General features: G+C 44.5%; 1 protein-coding gene across 1 annotated transcript in view; it reads right to left on the reverse strand.

Annotated features, from left to right (window-relative positions):
• The window catches only part of LOC147433099 (uncharacterized), a 50048-nt gene extending 36182 nt beyond the window's left edge, over positions 1–13866 (reverse strand). The window contains exon 1 of the mRNA XM_086492800.1: positions 13639–13866. Within this exon, the coding sequence (XP_086348926.1) occupies positions 13639–13822 (184 nt within the window). The 5' untranslated portion in view covers positions 13823–13866. The remainder of the gene's footprint in view (positions 1–13638) is intronic.
• Positions 13867–14492: the final 626 nt, after the last annotated feature.

Genomic DNA, 14492 nt, shown 5'->3' on the forward strand with positions numbered 1-14492 from the left:
GTGCGATGACATGGGACTTAACAGAAAGAGCTTTGGATGCAGAAGCGCTACAACAATACATTTCCTTCTCCCGGAGTTTCCTTCAACTACCCTGGGTTTTATTTAAAGAGGGAGGGAATGTCACGATTGTGACTATGTTGCAGTATTACATCTACTCCTAGTTGCAGATACGAGAAGTGCCATGCCAAGGAGGACCCCACGCTTGGATGGTCACGACCCTTCCCTCAAGAGATGTGCCTCTTCGCCAAAAGCCACTCCTTCGACAATTGGTCACACCCCTTCGCTCTACGGGTGCGACTCTTCGCCCAATGGTTGCAATTCTTCGCCAAAAGGATGTGTCTCTACTTCTTAAGTCATGTCTCTTCACCACGCTCTTCACCAAGAGACATGTCTTTTCATTTGTGTCTCTTCATCTCCTATATAAGGAGCCTATTGTACTCAGTTTCAAGCAGTCATTCAATCAATCAAACACAGAGTCTTCTGAGTCTTGTTTCTGAGTTCTATTCAAGTTTCTTAAGTCTTAATCATGAGTTTAAGTACTTAATTAAGGATTAGTACCTAGAATCCTCACACCAACGGTAAGCCCGTGAGGCTAGGCATGCACAAGGTCATCTCAAGGAGGTTAGGCAGGGTGGGAGTACCCACAAGTATGGATCATCGGGTATTTGATGCGGGTTGGGCAAGTCTGTCTAGGGAGGAGGAGGCACCCCAATATTGGCAGACGTGCAGAGCCTTGAACTCTCTTGTGTTAGCACTAAGCAAATTTTGCCCTCACATGGCTTGTCCACTCTCTTTTTGCTTAGCCCTCGCATGGCTTGTCCACTCTCTCCATCTTTTTCTAGTGTTTTTCTCTCTATTCTCCTCTCTCCCGTGTATACCCTTGTCACCCCAAGAACGAATCTAAGGGAGGAATCTCCCAGCTACTTGAATTGCCTATGGACGCAAGTCGGAAGAACCACCCTACCATAGTGTCACGTGACACATCCAACCCTATGTGTCCGTGGACAAGCTACAGCACGACAAGGGTTCAGTCAATCCAGTCAATCAAGATTTAGAAGTGATTTGGCACTTTTGTGAGTCTATTCGTAGACCGTGCATGCCCATCCTTTGGTTGCACACAGCATGATCATAAGCATCCCCATCAAAATCCATTAGATTCCATTAGGGGAATTTTCCAGTGCATTTAGCCTTTTTTTTTCTATTTTTGACATTTTTTACTTATTATTTTTAAGTGATTTTTGTTGGAAAGTAGGTAGGGCAATTTTGCTAAGTTTGTATATAAGCAAACTAGAGCTAGCACTAAATGGCAAAAGAGGCAACAGGAGCCAAGCTCAGCAGGCAACTTCTCAGCAAGACCAAGCCTTGGTGGTTTCCCTCCAAGCAAAGATCCCCATCGCTGGCATTTCCAACAAGCAGTCATCCCTAGCGTTTTGATCCCTCATCGCCATACCTCCCAGCCTCGCGTTTCTCCATCAGCACACCATCGCCAGCAAGTCCCAAGCATAGCGTTTTCGCATCAGCATCCTCGCCACCAAAGCACAGCAACCTAGCGTTTTTGCAAAGCTTTCATAGACCTAGCGTTTTTGGCAGTTTCAGCAAATACAAGGCAACGTTTTCAGCAATGAAAGGCCTGCCAATTCAGCCCTAAAGAGGTAGCAGATTCAACCCAGATAGACCATCAGATTCAGCCCTTAAGAACCTCTGTTTTCAGCCCTAAACCTGCAGATTTTCAGCATCAAAGACCCACAGAAACAGCCCCCCCCCAAATCAGCGTTTTGGACTAATCGCAGATTTCAGCCCATAGCGTTTTTGGACAGCAGATAAAAGATTGCAGATTTCAGCCCTTGGGTCGGTCTCGTCATCCCCATCGTCATCGCCGACATAGCCTAGACTTGCATCAGTCACATGCATTCCCATTGTACCAGATTGTGCAATCATAAGTAGACCACTCTCGCTGACGAGAGTGGGGCCTTCGGAGGAGGGTTTTACAACGTCTCTGGTGTCGTATTTCTCCTCTCTCTCTATCTCTCAGTCTCATACACTTGCACACACGGTGTCCATTCACTTTGTTTGTGATCATAGCATTTTCTCATTAAGAACGGAAGGCTCTACCTTCCATAAGAACAAAAGGAACCTTGAGCACAATTCGGAGCACTCATCTTGAGCAAAGTGCAAACATTCATTCCGCTGCACCTAACACATAGCTACCATTCAGCAACACCTCCTAGCGGGGGCAAGCATCCGAGGATGTAGGCATGCGCCTGTAAGACTTCCCAAAGTCCAGAACCTGGTAAAAATATGTAAGGTGCGGCGGAAGTGAATGTTGAACTTTGCTCAAGATGAGTGCTCCGAACTGTGCTCAAGGTTCCTTTTACTTACGGAAGGGAGAGCCTTCCGTTCCTTTAGTGACAGGGTGCAATGGACACAAACAAAGTGGTGAACACTATGAATGAAGGTGCTGAGACTGAGAGATAGAGAGAGAAGAATACGACACCAGAATGTTGTCAAACCCTCCTCCGAAGGCCCCACTCTCTATGGCGAGAGCAGTCTACTATTGATTGCACACATCTCTACAATGCTTGGACTTGCCGACGATGTCGACGACGATGAGACGGGCTGAAATCTGAAAATGCTAATGGCTGAAATCTGCAAATCCTTATCTGCTGAATTCTGACTCTATATCGATGACGATGTCGATGGCGACGATGTGACGATGACGCGCTGAAAACGCAGATGCTGAAATCTGTGTTTTCGAGGCTGAACCTGTAAACTACGCCGGATCTAACCGTGCGGTAAGGATCTGCTGCGGGAAGGTGAGATCTGCAAGGTTTGGGACTTCTTCTGCGATATCTGACTGCTGAAAACTGAAAACACTGATGCTTCTTGGTATTCCGTCGTGGTGAATCTGCAAAACGCTATGCTGATGCAAAAACGCTAGGGCTGAAAACTGTCTTGCGGTGGAAATCTACTAACGCTAGGGCTGATCTGCTGTCTTGCTGCTGCCAGGGCTGATCTGCTCTGTAGAAACGCCAGGCTGCTGTAGGGGAAACGCTAGGCTTCTGCTGTAGCAAAAACGTTAGGTTTGTTGATGGGGACTTGCTGAGAAGTTGCCTGTTGAGCATAGTGTTCCTGCTGCCTCTTCTGCCAGAAAGAGCTAGCGCTAGGTTTTCTTATATACATGCTTAATGAATTTGCCCTACCCAGTTCCCAACAAAAGTCAATTAAAAATAATAAGTGAAAAATGTAAAAAATAGAAAAAATAGATCTATGCACTGGAAAAATGCTCCTGATTTCTGATGGAAATCTGATGATCATGATGTGTGCAACCAGAGGATATGCATCTAATCTAAGTGTCTGGACATGCACGATCTGCGAACAGACTCACAGAAGTGCCAAATCACTTCCTAAGCTAGGCTAACTGGATTGAACCCATGTCATGAAGTAGCTTGTCCACGTACACATAGGGTTAGATGTGCACGTGACATCCCCTCCTTTTCAAAGTGAGGTATTGGTACCGAACTGTATGGCGTCGAGAGAGATCGCCAACAGCGTCTGGAATCCTGGGAAGGACTCTTCGCCGGCCCACCCTGATGTGTGGGTCGTGCGATACTTGAACTTCATAAAGGTCTGCAACGCTTGCTTCTTTGGGCCGTGCCGAAAGCGACACAAAGTCATATGTGGCTCCTTCAATGCTTCAACTTCGTCGATAGTCATGCATCTACCTTCTTCAAGAATCTCAGAGGATGAAAATTCATGAACCCACTTCCAACACAAAAACATGAACATACCCATTCCATGTAAAGTGACTGGAAAAATACTATTCTTCTGTAAAGACTGTGCATGCAATGTAGATGAACATATAGACGGAGTGCCAAACCATTCATCAAACACACGCAAACAATGGGGTCGAATCTTGACTTTCTGATCTAAATCAATCAATTGTGGCAAAACACAATGGAAATGCCGATACTTGATGCTCAATCTTTCTTGTGCTCTTTCTGATATTGTGTCATGCCAAGGAAGAGACATGGAATGTTAATTCCTTGAATGCAAACATTTCATCTTTCCATGAGTAATCCGCATACATCCGCGCTCATTAATAAGTGAATCGTGTTCATCACGCAATATGTTATGCCTGTGAAAAGGGATCACATAAGGACGGTGATTAAAATACAGGAAAGCGTCACGAATGAAACACTCAAATTGCGTGCTGACTAATCATTCGAACACATAATACTTCCTGTGGAGGTTCTTTGGACCTTGACTCGAGAGCCAAGATCGGTTCTTCGTGATCGATTGAATCTTCCTGTAGGGGTTCTGTGGACCTCGACTCGAAAGCCAAGATCGGTTCGTCGTGATTGATCGATTCTGCAACGAGGTTAGCTTCACTAGAAAAAAAGTCAACTAAACCACATCGTTGTAAACAATCACATCATCTTCTTGCAAATCATCATGCTTGTGAGAAATCACATCGTGATCATGCAAATCATCATGCTTATCATTATCATGCAAATCATGTGTCATGCTTTGGAAAAGAAGAGACTGAGAGAGTCTCCTTTTCCTAATCCTTTGCAATCTGTGCCTGCATACTAAAAAAGAGTCGCAACAACTCTTGCATGTGTTGGGCTCTCTGTTTGGCCACCAAGCGCGCTTGCTCATGCTGTAACAAACTGCTGACGTGTCAAAGCCTAAAGAATGGAGCCAAGTTACAGATGTCAGCCGAGGGGCCTAAACCCTAAGAAGAACAAGTAACAAAAGGAGAAGTCCTACCAACTTATGGGGACCCCGTCCGATGGGGCCCCAAGTGACACAAAGGATTAAAATAAAGCAGGACCCGCACACACAAAAACTGATGACGTGGCAGATTTCCGAAAATTGCGTTGACATGATGATGTGGCATGCTGTACGGAATTCCGCGTTTTGCACTGGCTGATGACGTGGCTGGCTGTACGGGTTTTCGTAAATTACATTGGCAGCTTTTGGCATTGCTTTTTGGACCAAAAGTTTTTGAGTTTTGAAGGCTTTTCACTATAACTGCTTTTCAGGCCAAGGGCCTTTAAATATGAGGTTAGGCTCATTCTCTGGCATGCTTCTTGGAGAAGGTGCACAATCTGGAGTACCGGCTTGTACTTTGATGATACAATATAAAGAAATACCGAAAGAGGCGCCAAGGTTTGGGGCCAATACTCTCTGGGTGGAATTCTGCCACTCCGTGTCGCGTGTCGTCTCTCTCTCTCAGTTCTGTTCAGTCTGTTCTTTTCTATTGGCACATGGTGCCCGTCTTGTGACAGTGGTATCAAAGCATCAGGCGTGTGCTTTTCTGAAAGCATACCGGTCCCACAAAAGAGCAGACAGAGCTTTATTTGAGGTATCTTCGCCCACCAACCCGATCTTATTAGCCACTCCCACCCTTACTTCATCGCGCATCAGACGCGCTCCCGTCTTCACTTCTCATGTCTTATAGGGTATAAGCCATTAAGATCACTTGCAAGAGAAGGATCCAAGATTTGTTTCGAGCTACTGTTTTTCTCAGAGACGGTACCAAGCAGATGTCTATAGCTACCAACCCGCACACTTCCAAGGACTTAGTAAGCTTTCAAGAAAATTTTTGCTCGATGTTATATGGTTTTTGACATCTTCCTTCGAAGGGCAACTTCTGGCAAAGTGGGATATCTTGAAATGCTTGCGATGGAAACCCTAGCAGATTATAATTTGAAGTTTCTTGACATCTCCCAGTAGATGACCTTGGAGGTCCAGCGCGATTGCTATCTTGGGACTACCGTCGTCGCCAAAGAAACATTGTTTGTCCAAGAGCCGATGGACCATGTTGTGCTCGGCTACGACCCTATGGAATGAACCTAACCCTGATTTTTGGTGTAGGTTTCAAAATGGAAAGTCACTCGACTTTTCGAGCTCGACTGATGTCGAGATTGCTTTTTAAGTTTGAGTTCTGTTTGAGTTTTTGTTTGGTGATCCTTTTTGGAATTTGTTTGAAATGGATGGTATCTGATTTGAACCTGTTTTGGTGCCAATTTGAATTGTTTGACTCTGGTTTGATACTGGTTTCAATGATTGGTGATTTTACTCCCGGGTGGAGAAGTGAGAAATACTGTTTTGGTAATGTTTGAACCTCAGAACGATGCAAGCCGATGCTTGGAGAGCGTTTCGTTGTATGTTTGAAAACCTCGGAACGACACAAGCCGATGCCTGGGGAGCGTTCCGTTGTATGCTAGAAAACCTCTGAACAACGCAGGCGATGCCTGGGAAGCGTTTGGTTGTATGCTTGAACCTCCAAGCGACGCAGACTGCGATCTGGGGAGCGTTTGGTTGTACAGTCCTCTGAGCTCATGGCCTGGACCTTTTTTGGTTATTTGCGGGGAGAGTGACGAGGTAGTCGTTGAGTAGCTTCCTACCGCAGACCGTTTGTCTCGGGGGAGTGCTCAACGGTGCTGTTTGTTGTGTATGTAAGCATTTGTGTTGCATTGTGATGTGCCAATTACTGAATATTCCTAATTGGATGAGATTGCATGGGTATGTAATTTTAGTGCATCAAGATACTCGTGGAAGATCAGTACGGTCTGGGTGTGATGGCTAATTTTACTACGCCGGAATATCAAGAGTTTCGATCTGGACGAAAGGAGAAGCTAACTCCTTGATCAAAATAGCCGAAAGGAGAAGCCAACTCCTTGATCAAAAGAGCAGAAAGGAGAAGCTAACTCCTTAATTACAAGAGCACACTGATTGTCCCTCGGAATTTTTTTGAGCGAACTTGAGTTGTTTTGCAGATATACTGTAATTGCGGACGATTACTCTCTTTCAAGAAGGGGAGATGTAACAAACTACTCACGTGTCAAAGCCTAAAGAATGGAGCCAACTTACAGATGTCGACCGAGGGGCCTAAACCCTAAGAAGAACAAGTAACAGAAGAAGAAGTCCTACCAACTTATGGACGGGGTCCCAAGTGACAAAAAGGATTAAAGTAAAGCAGGACCCGCACACACAAAAATTGATGACGTGGAAGGTTTCCGAAAATTGCGCTGACATTGGCAAGCTGTACGGAATTCCGCGTTTTGCAATGGCTGATGACGTAGCAGGCTGTACGAATTTCCGTAAATTACGCTGACAGCTTTTGACATTGCTTATTGGACCAGAAGTTTTTGAGTTTTGAAGGCTTTTCACTATAACTACTTTTCAAGCCAAGGGCCTTTAAATATGAGGTTAGGGCTCATTCTTTGGCATGCTTCCTGGAGAAGGTGAAGAGTCTAGAGTACCGGCTTGTACTTTGATGATGCAATATAAAGAAATACCGAAAGGGACGCCAAGGTTTGGAGCCAATACTCTCTGGGATGGAATTTCGCCACTCCGTGTCGCGTGTCGTCTCTCTCTCATTTCAGTTGTTATTGAAGTGCTAAAAGTCTGTGAAGAGAAGATCCTTCTCAAACGCGATTTGCAAGCGAAAGAAAACCTCAAGAATCTCAAGATCCTCAAGAACCCAAGACTTCAGAATGGTCATCACTCGAAGCGGAATGGATACTTCGCTTGGAGGTGATGGCATGAGAGAGGCGAAGAAGAATTTTCCCAACCAGGAGGTTTTTCCGACCCTTCCCCATCTACGACACCGATTGCACTAACTCCAATGGAGGAGTTGGAGTTGTTGTTTATTGAATAGAATTTACAACGCGAAGCAAGAAATGCCGCAAGAATAGCAGCCATAGAGCGCACAAACCAAGAAAGAATGGCAACTATAGCGCGTGAGAGCGAGCAAGCACGCTTGGAAGCCAAAGCAAGAGAAGCCAAATTTTATCGCGAGAACAAAGCACGAATGCAAGAGATGTTGCGACTCTTTTCTCAAGTTCCAACACCGATGCAAGAGATTCGGGAAAAGGAGACTCTCTCAGTACTCTTCTTCTCCAAAGCATGATACACAAGATTTGCATAATTGTGAAAAGCATGATGATGAATTGATTGACATTGATCAGCATGATGATTTGGATGTCAATGATTTGCATAATGATTTGGATGATAAAGACAAGCATGATGATTTGCATGATGATCAAGATGTGATTTCTCACAAGCATGATGAGTTGCATGAAGATGATGTGATTGTTCACAAGGATGATGTGTTAGTGGATGCTTTTTCTAGCGAAGCTAACCTCGTTGTAGATTCGATCAATCACGAAGAACCGATCTTGGCTTTCGAGCCGAGGTCCAAAGAACCCCCACAGGACGATTCGATCATTCAAGAAGAAGCCATCTTGGCTCTCGAGCCTAGGTCTAAAGAACCTCACAGGAAGTATTATGTGTTTGCATGATTGATACGCATGCATTGTTCGAATGTTTCATTCGTGATCGTTTCCTGTTTTTTAGTCAACATCGTTATTTGATCCCTTTTCCTAGGCATGACATATTGTATGTTGAGCACGTTTCTCTCATGGATGAGCACGAATGTATTCGGATTGTTCATGAAAAGCTGAAAAGTATGTATGTAAGGAAGTCACATTCCATGTCTCTTCCTTGGCATGACACAGTACCCGAAAGAGCACATGAAAGTATGAGCACCAAGCATAGGCATTTCCGTTGTGAATTGCCAAAGTTGATTGCTCTAGATCAAAAGAGAGAGATTCGATCTCATTGTTTGCATATGTTTGGTGAACGGGTTGTCACTCCGTCTCTATGTTCATCTACATTGCATACACAGTCTTTAGCGAAGACAAGATTTTTTCCATTCACTTTACATGGAATAGGTATGTTCATGGTTTTGTGTTGGAAGTGGTTTCAGGAATTTTCAGCCGTGGAGATTCTTGAAGAAGAAAGAAGCAGGACTCTCGACGAAGTTGAAGCATCGAAGGAAACACAAAAGACTGTCGCTTCCGGCGCGGCCCAAAGAAGCAAGCGTTGCAGACCTTTATGAAGTTCAAGTACCACACGACCCACACATCCGAGTGGGCCGACGAAGAGTCCCTTCCAGGATTCCGGATGCTATTGGCGATCTCCCTCGATGCCATACAGTTCGGTACTAGTACCTCACTTTGAAAAGGAGGGGATGTCACGTGACACATCCAACCCTATGTGTCCGTGGACAAACTACAGCATGATCAGGGTTCAGTTAGTCCAGTTAGTCTAGATTAGAAGTGATCTGGCACTTTTGTGAGTCTATTCATAGACCGTGCATGCCCAGTCACTTAGCATAGATGCATATCCTCTGGTTGCACACAACATGATCATTAGTATTCCCTTCAGAATCCATCAAATTCAGTCAGGGGAATTTTCCAGTGCATTTAGCCTAATTTCCCTATTTTTGGTATTTTTCACTTATTATTTTTTAAGTGACTTTTCAACAAAAGTAGGTAGGGCAATTTTGCAAAGTTAATATATAAGCAAACCCAAGTTAGCACTTTCTGGCAGAAGAGGCAACAGGAGCTCCCGCTCAACAGGCACCTTCTCAGCAAGAACCCATCAGAACCCTTGGCGTTTTGGTGTTCCCTCATCGCCCACACCCTCATCAGCCTAGCGTTTTGGTTTCCCACAGCACCTCCCAAAGATCCCCTAGCGTTTGCAGTTCTCTCATCGCCAGGAGTCCCCAGAACCCCAGCGTTTTCATCAACGATAGCAGGCTGCCCCAGCGTTTTCTGTTTTCAACCCTGGACATCGCTAGCAACCCCAGATCACCTCAGCGTTTTACTAACGCTACAGCAGATGCCCAGCGTTTTTGGTTTTCAGCCACAATCGCAGCAGAGGAGCAGCGTTTTCAGCAAGCATTAGAAGCAGCAGATTCAGCCCTAAATGATTTCAGAAGATCTCCATTTCCAGCCCATAAAAACGCAGCCAAAACAGTCATTTGCAGCCACCGAAATAGTCCCGAAATTCAGCAGATAGAAGACCACATATTTCAGCCCTAAAGTCGTCGTCGTCATTGGCATAGTCCCAAGTTGCATCAGTCCATTGCATCCGCATTGTACCACATTGTGCAATCAATAAGTAGACCACTCTCGCCAACAAGAGTGGGGCCTTCGGAGGAGGGTTTTACAACGTCTCTGGTGTCGTATCTCTCTTCTCTCTCTATCTCTCAATCTCATACACTTGCACGCACATTGTCCATTCACTTTGTTTGTGATCATAGCACTTTCCATTAAGAACAGAAGGCTCTCCCTTCCATAAGAACAAAAGAAACCTTGAGCACAGTTCGGAGCACTCATCTTGAGCAAAGCGCAAACATTCATTCTGCTACACTTAACAACCCTCATGCTTATCACCTCCAAGCGAAGTATCCATTCCACTCTGGTGATGACCATCCACTGAAGTCTTGGGTTCTTAAGTTCACGAGGAACTTGGGTTCTTGCGGTTCTTGGGGTCTTGAGGGTCTTGAGGTTCTTCTTTAACTTGCAATCTGTGTTAGAGAAGGATCTTCTCTTCACCCAAGCTCCTCTCTTTTCCGCAAGCGCACCCGTTGGCGGCCTTGCGCTCACACCAAGGTTGCTTTTTCCCACCTCACGTCGATTGGCCGGCCGCTAAGTGCACGATCCGCTCTCAATGAGTGAAAAACGAAACAAGGGGAGGCTGGACAAGCCCTTCTTTCTTGGGTTTCCTGTCCCTCTTCAAAAACACGATTAGGAATCGACACGCCCAAGAGGACTTGGGTTATGTGCGACCTCAACAAGCAAAAAAAAATTTATGTGGTTCTTGTGGTTCTTTCCTTGAGTGATACAGAACACTGCCAAAGCTCTTATACCAATGTAAGGTGCGGCGGAAGTGAATCTTGAACTTTGCTCAAGAGGAGTGCTCCGAACTGTGCTCAAGGTTCCTTTTACTTACGCAAGGGAGAGCCTTCCATTCCTTTAGTGAGAGAGTGCAATGGACACAAACAAAGTGGTGAACACTGTGAATGAAGGTGCTGAGACTGAGAGATAGAGAGAGAAGAATACGACACCAGAATATTGTCAAACCCTCCTCCGAAGGCCCCACTCTCTATGGCGAGAGCGGTCTACTATTGATTGCACAAATCTCTACAATGCTTGGACTTGCCAACGATGAGGACGATGATGAGAGGAGCTGAAATCTAAAAATCCTAATGGCTGAAATTTGCAAATCTTTATCTGCTGAATTCTAACTCTATATCGATGACGATGTCGATGGCAACGATGCAACGATGACGCACTGAAAACGCAGATGCTGAAATCTGCATTTTCCGGGCTGAATCTGTAAACTACGCCGGATCTGACCGTGCGACAAGGATCTGCTGCGTGAAGGTGAGATCTACGAGGTTTGGGACTTCTTCTGCGATATCTGACTGCTGAAAACTGAAAACGCTGATGCTTCTTGTTATTCTGTCGCGGTGAATCTGCAAAACACTATGCTGATGCAAAAACGCTAGGGCTGAAAACTGTCTTGCGGTGGAAATCTGCTAACACTAGGGCTAATCTGCTATCTTGCTTGCTGTCGGGGCTGATCTGCTGTGCAAAAACGCCAGGCTGCTGTAGGGAGAAATGCTAGGCTTCTGCTGTAGCAAAAACACTAGGTTTGCTGATGGGGTCTTGCTGAGAAGTTGTCTGTTGAACACGGTGTTCCTGTTGCCTCTTCTACCAGAAAGTGCGAACGCTAGGTTTTCTTATATACATGCTAAGTGAATTTGCCATGCCCAGTTCCCAACAAAAGTCACTTAAAAATAATAAGTGAAAAATGTCAAAAATAGGGAAAATAGGTCTATGCACTGTAAAAATGCTCCTGATTTCTGATGGAAATCCGATGATCATGCTATGTGCAACCAAAGGATATGCATCTAATCTAAGTGTCTGGACATGCACGGTCTGCGAACAGACTCACAAAAGTGCCAGATCATTTCCTAAGCTAGGCTAACTGAACTGAACCCATGTCATGAAGTAGCTTGTCCACGTACACATAGGGTTAGATGTGCACATGACAAAATATAGCCGACTAAACAAAATCTCCCCCACCTGCCTAGAAAATGGAAAAGCCCCAAAAGGCTGAGCTACACCACAAAGAAGCCCTCACTCACAAGATCTACACGGGAAAACCCAATAGATGACCTCCACAACCCTAACACACACAAGGTTCATATATATATAGACAATTGGCCCTACTTTTACATGGAACCTTTAAAAGTTAAAACACTCTGCAACACAAACTCAAAATTCAACTACTTTTACAAAACGAAAGCTATAACAAGTCATTTGTTTTCATAGTTTTGCCAAAAACCACCATTTGGCGAATCTGCCAGCACAATGTCACTTCAGCATGCCTTACACTCTATAACTCCCATAGCAAATCCTAGCACAAATTCTGTCACACATCATGGGTGGTTGTGTGCAGTCCAAGCTCTGCATCTTGAATCGGCTCTTCTCTCCTCTTCCCGTCTCATCGCGGTCATGCCATGTCACCAAGTTGTGACAAAAGATAAGGCTATGGTATAGGCTGCATGTTGTTGCTCCTTGAGACCTCCTCCTAAACCAAGAGTAAAGGTATGACCTATAGTCCATTGTAAAGTGTCGATTTTCGTCCCATTCACGATCGAACCATCCTCAGAAGAGCGACCCTGAAGTCCCTACCTCCATAGGCATGCCAATGCCCAATGCCTTCGATTGCTGCTAACACAACAAGATCCTTAAAGCTTGGTGCCAATGTGTCTTCGTGGACTCCTTTACAAATGAGCTAGAAGTCCCATCAAAAAACTATGATAAAATGAGTTTGAATAACCTAATGAGGAAGACCAATTTCTAATACTCAGCAAAAGCAGCTACCTCTAAAGATTCATCAAGGGAAAGCTTGGTGTTAGCATCCATAACAGTAAAAACCAGCGTACAATTGATCATCTAGAGGGCCTCCACAAGTCCTTGACATACTGCTGATGAGAAGGGTGCTTTAACAATTATCAAGTCTATATTGCAATATATCACAACATTAACTGCTTTAGTAATCATTCATATGAGAGTCGTTCATAATCATCTAGCACGGATAAAAAAAGTTTAATCAATTAAAGTTGTCATTATATTTGGTTGCTAGTAGACACAAAACTTGTGATGCAAAATACCTAAAAATATTATTTCCTTGTGCAAATCATCATCGTTAGTCATATTTGTACTTTGCCACTCCATGCTAATTCTTTAATTCTCGAAACATGGTATAAAATTTGTTTGCAATTTGAGCATTGCCAGAGAGCATCTACATCTCTGAGGCAGTTCTTTGCCGTGAAAGAGAGTGGTAAAGTCAAGTATAGCAGCTCCTGCAGAAGCTCCATCCCCATAGCTCCCACTGCAACCAAGTACACAATTCTCCACTTTTCATAACTTGCCATCTTCAGCTGATGACCAATGGTGAAGCTCCACTAAAACAATCAGGACTATACTTTCTGTCAAGACCAGGTCCAGAAGGGGAAAATCAACAGCCACCAGTAAGGCTTTTTACACTCATCCTATAGTTCTTGCTTAAGTGTAGGGGAAATAACTTGAGTTCAATAATGTGCAAAGCCGTCACTAGTTTGTGTTTTCTCTCTCTCTCTCTCTCTCTCTCTCTCTCTCTCTCTCTCTCTCTCTCTCTCTCTCTCTCTCTCTACCAAAGACCCGAAAATCATGTCCACATAGCAAAAGACAGTCACAGCTTTCTAAAACACAGAAAAAAACTCACCTCCAACGAAGAGCTTGGTGGAAGGAACAGAACACATGAAGCGAGCTCCAAAGCAGGGTGAGAGGCTCTTGAGAAGGAATCCACTGTGGGTTTGCTGTTGAACAAGCAAGCGGCTTGGCTCTTGGAGTTGAAACCGAGGTAGCGCGGAGCGTAGAAGAGCAGAGGACCTGCGGAGAAACGCCATGGCTGCGCCGCTCAGTGAAACAGAATCGCCCGGCAGTGTTACTTTCAGTGACTTCCAATCATCAAATCTTGACCGTCTACACTTGCTTCATCTCCACCGTGTATTTCGATATTTCCTCTTAGTGGTCCCAACGAACATTTATCTACACAAATAGAAAAACTGGGCTATTAAAAACTAGTATTTTATTTTTATTTTTTATTTTTTTACCATAAACGCGCGAAATTATATTAAGAAAGATCAGGAATTACAGCAGGAGGTAGCCACGCCAGCCTCACGATAACAAAAAACAATAAATCATCTAGCAGGGCAAAGCTCCTCAAATCAAGAGGCGGCCTACCTCGTCTGGGGATAACAAAAGCATGGTAGAATACAGGGTAAAGCTCATTGTGCAACATGGGGGAGAGAGTCGATCTCATTTTGTAGCTAAGTAAAACAAGTTTCCTTCTTGAATTTGACTCTCAAGATGACGTAGCTCAATGGCTTTGCTTCTCTCCCACTGGTCCCTAGTGAGCATCTTATCCAAGGTAGATGAGGAAAGCAGCTGACCAGCAATGAAATGGAACTTAGATTCCTTCAGAATGGATTGCTTAGTCCTATAAAGGGTGACTTGATCCTCAGCTATATTAAATTCCCGCAAATTAATGTCACAAAAAAATGTTCTCAAACTAGG

This window comes from Adiantum capillus-veneris, chromosome 20 (genome assembly GCF_014529385.1).
Source record: "Adiantum capillus-veneris isolate H3 chromosome 20, ASM1452938v2, whole genome shotgun sequence".
Taxonomy (NCBI): Eukaryota; Viridiplantae; Streptophyta; class Polypodiopsida; order Polypodiales; family Pteridaceae; genus Adiantum; species Adiantum capillus-veneris.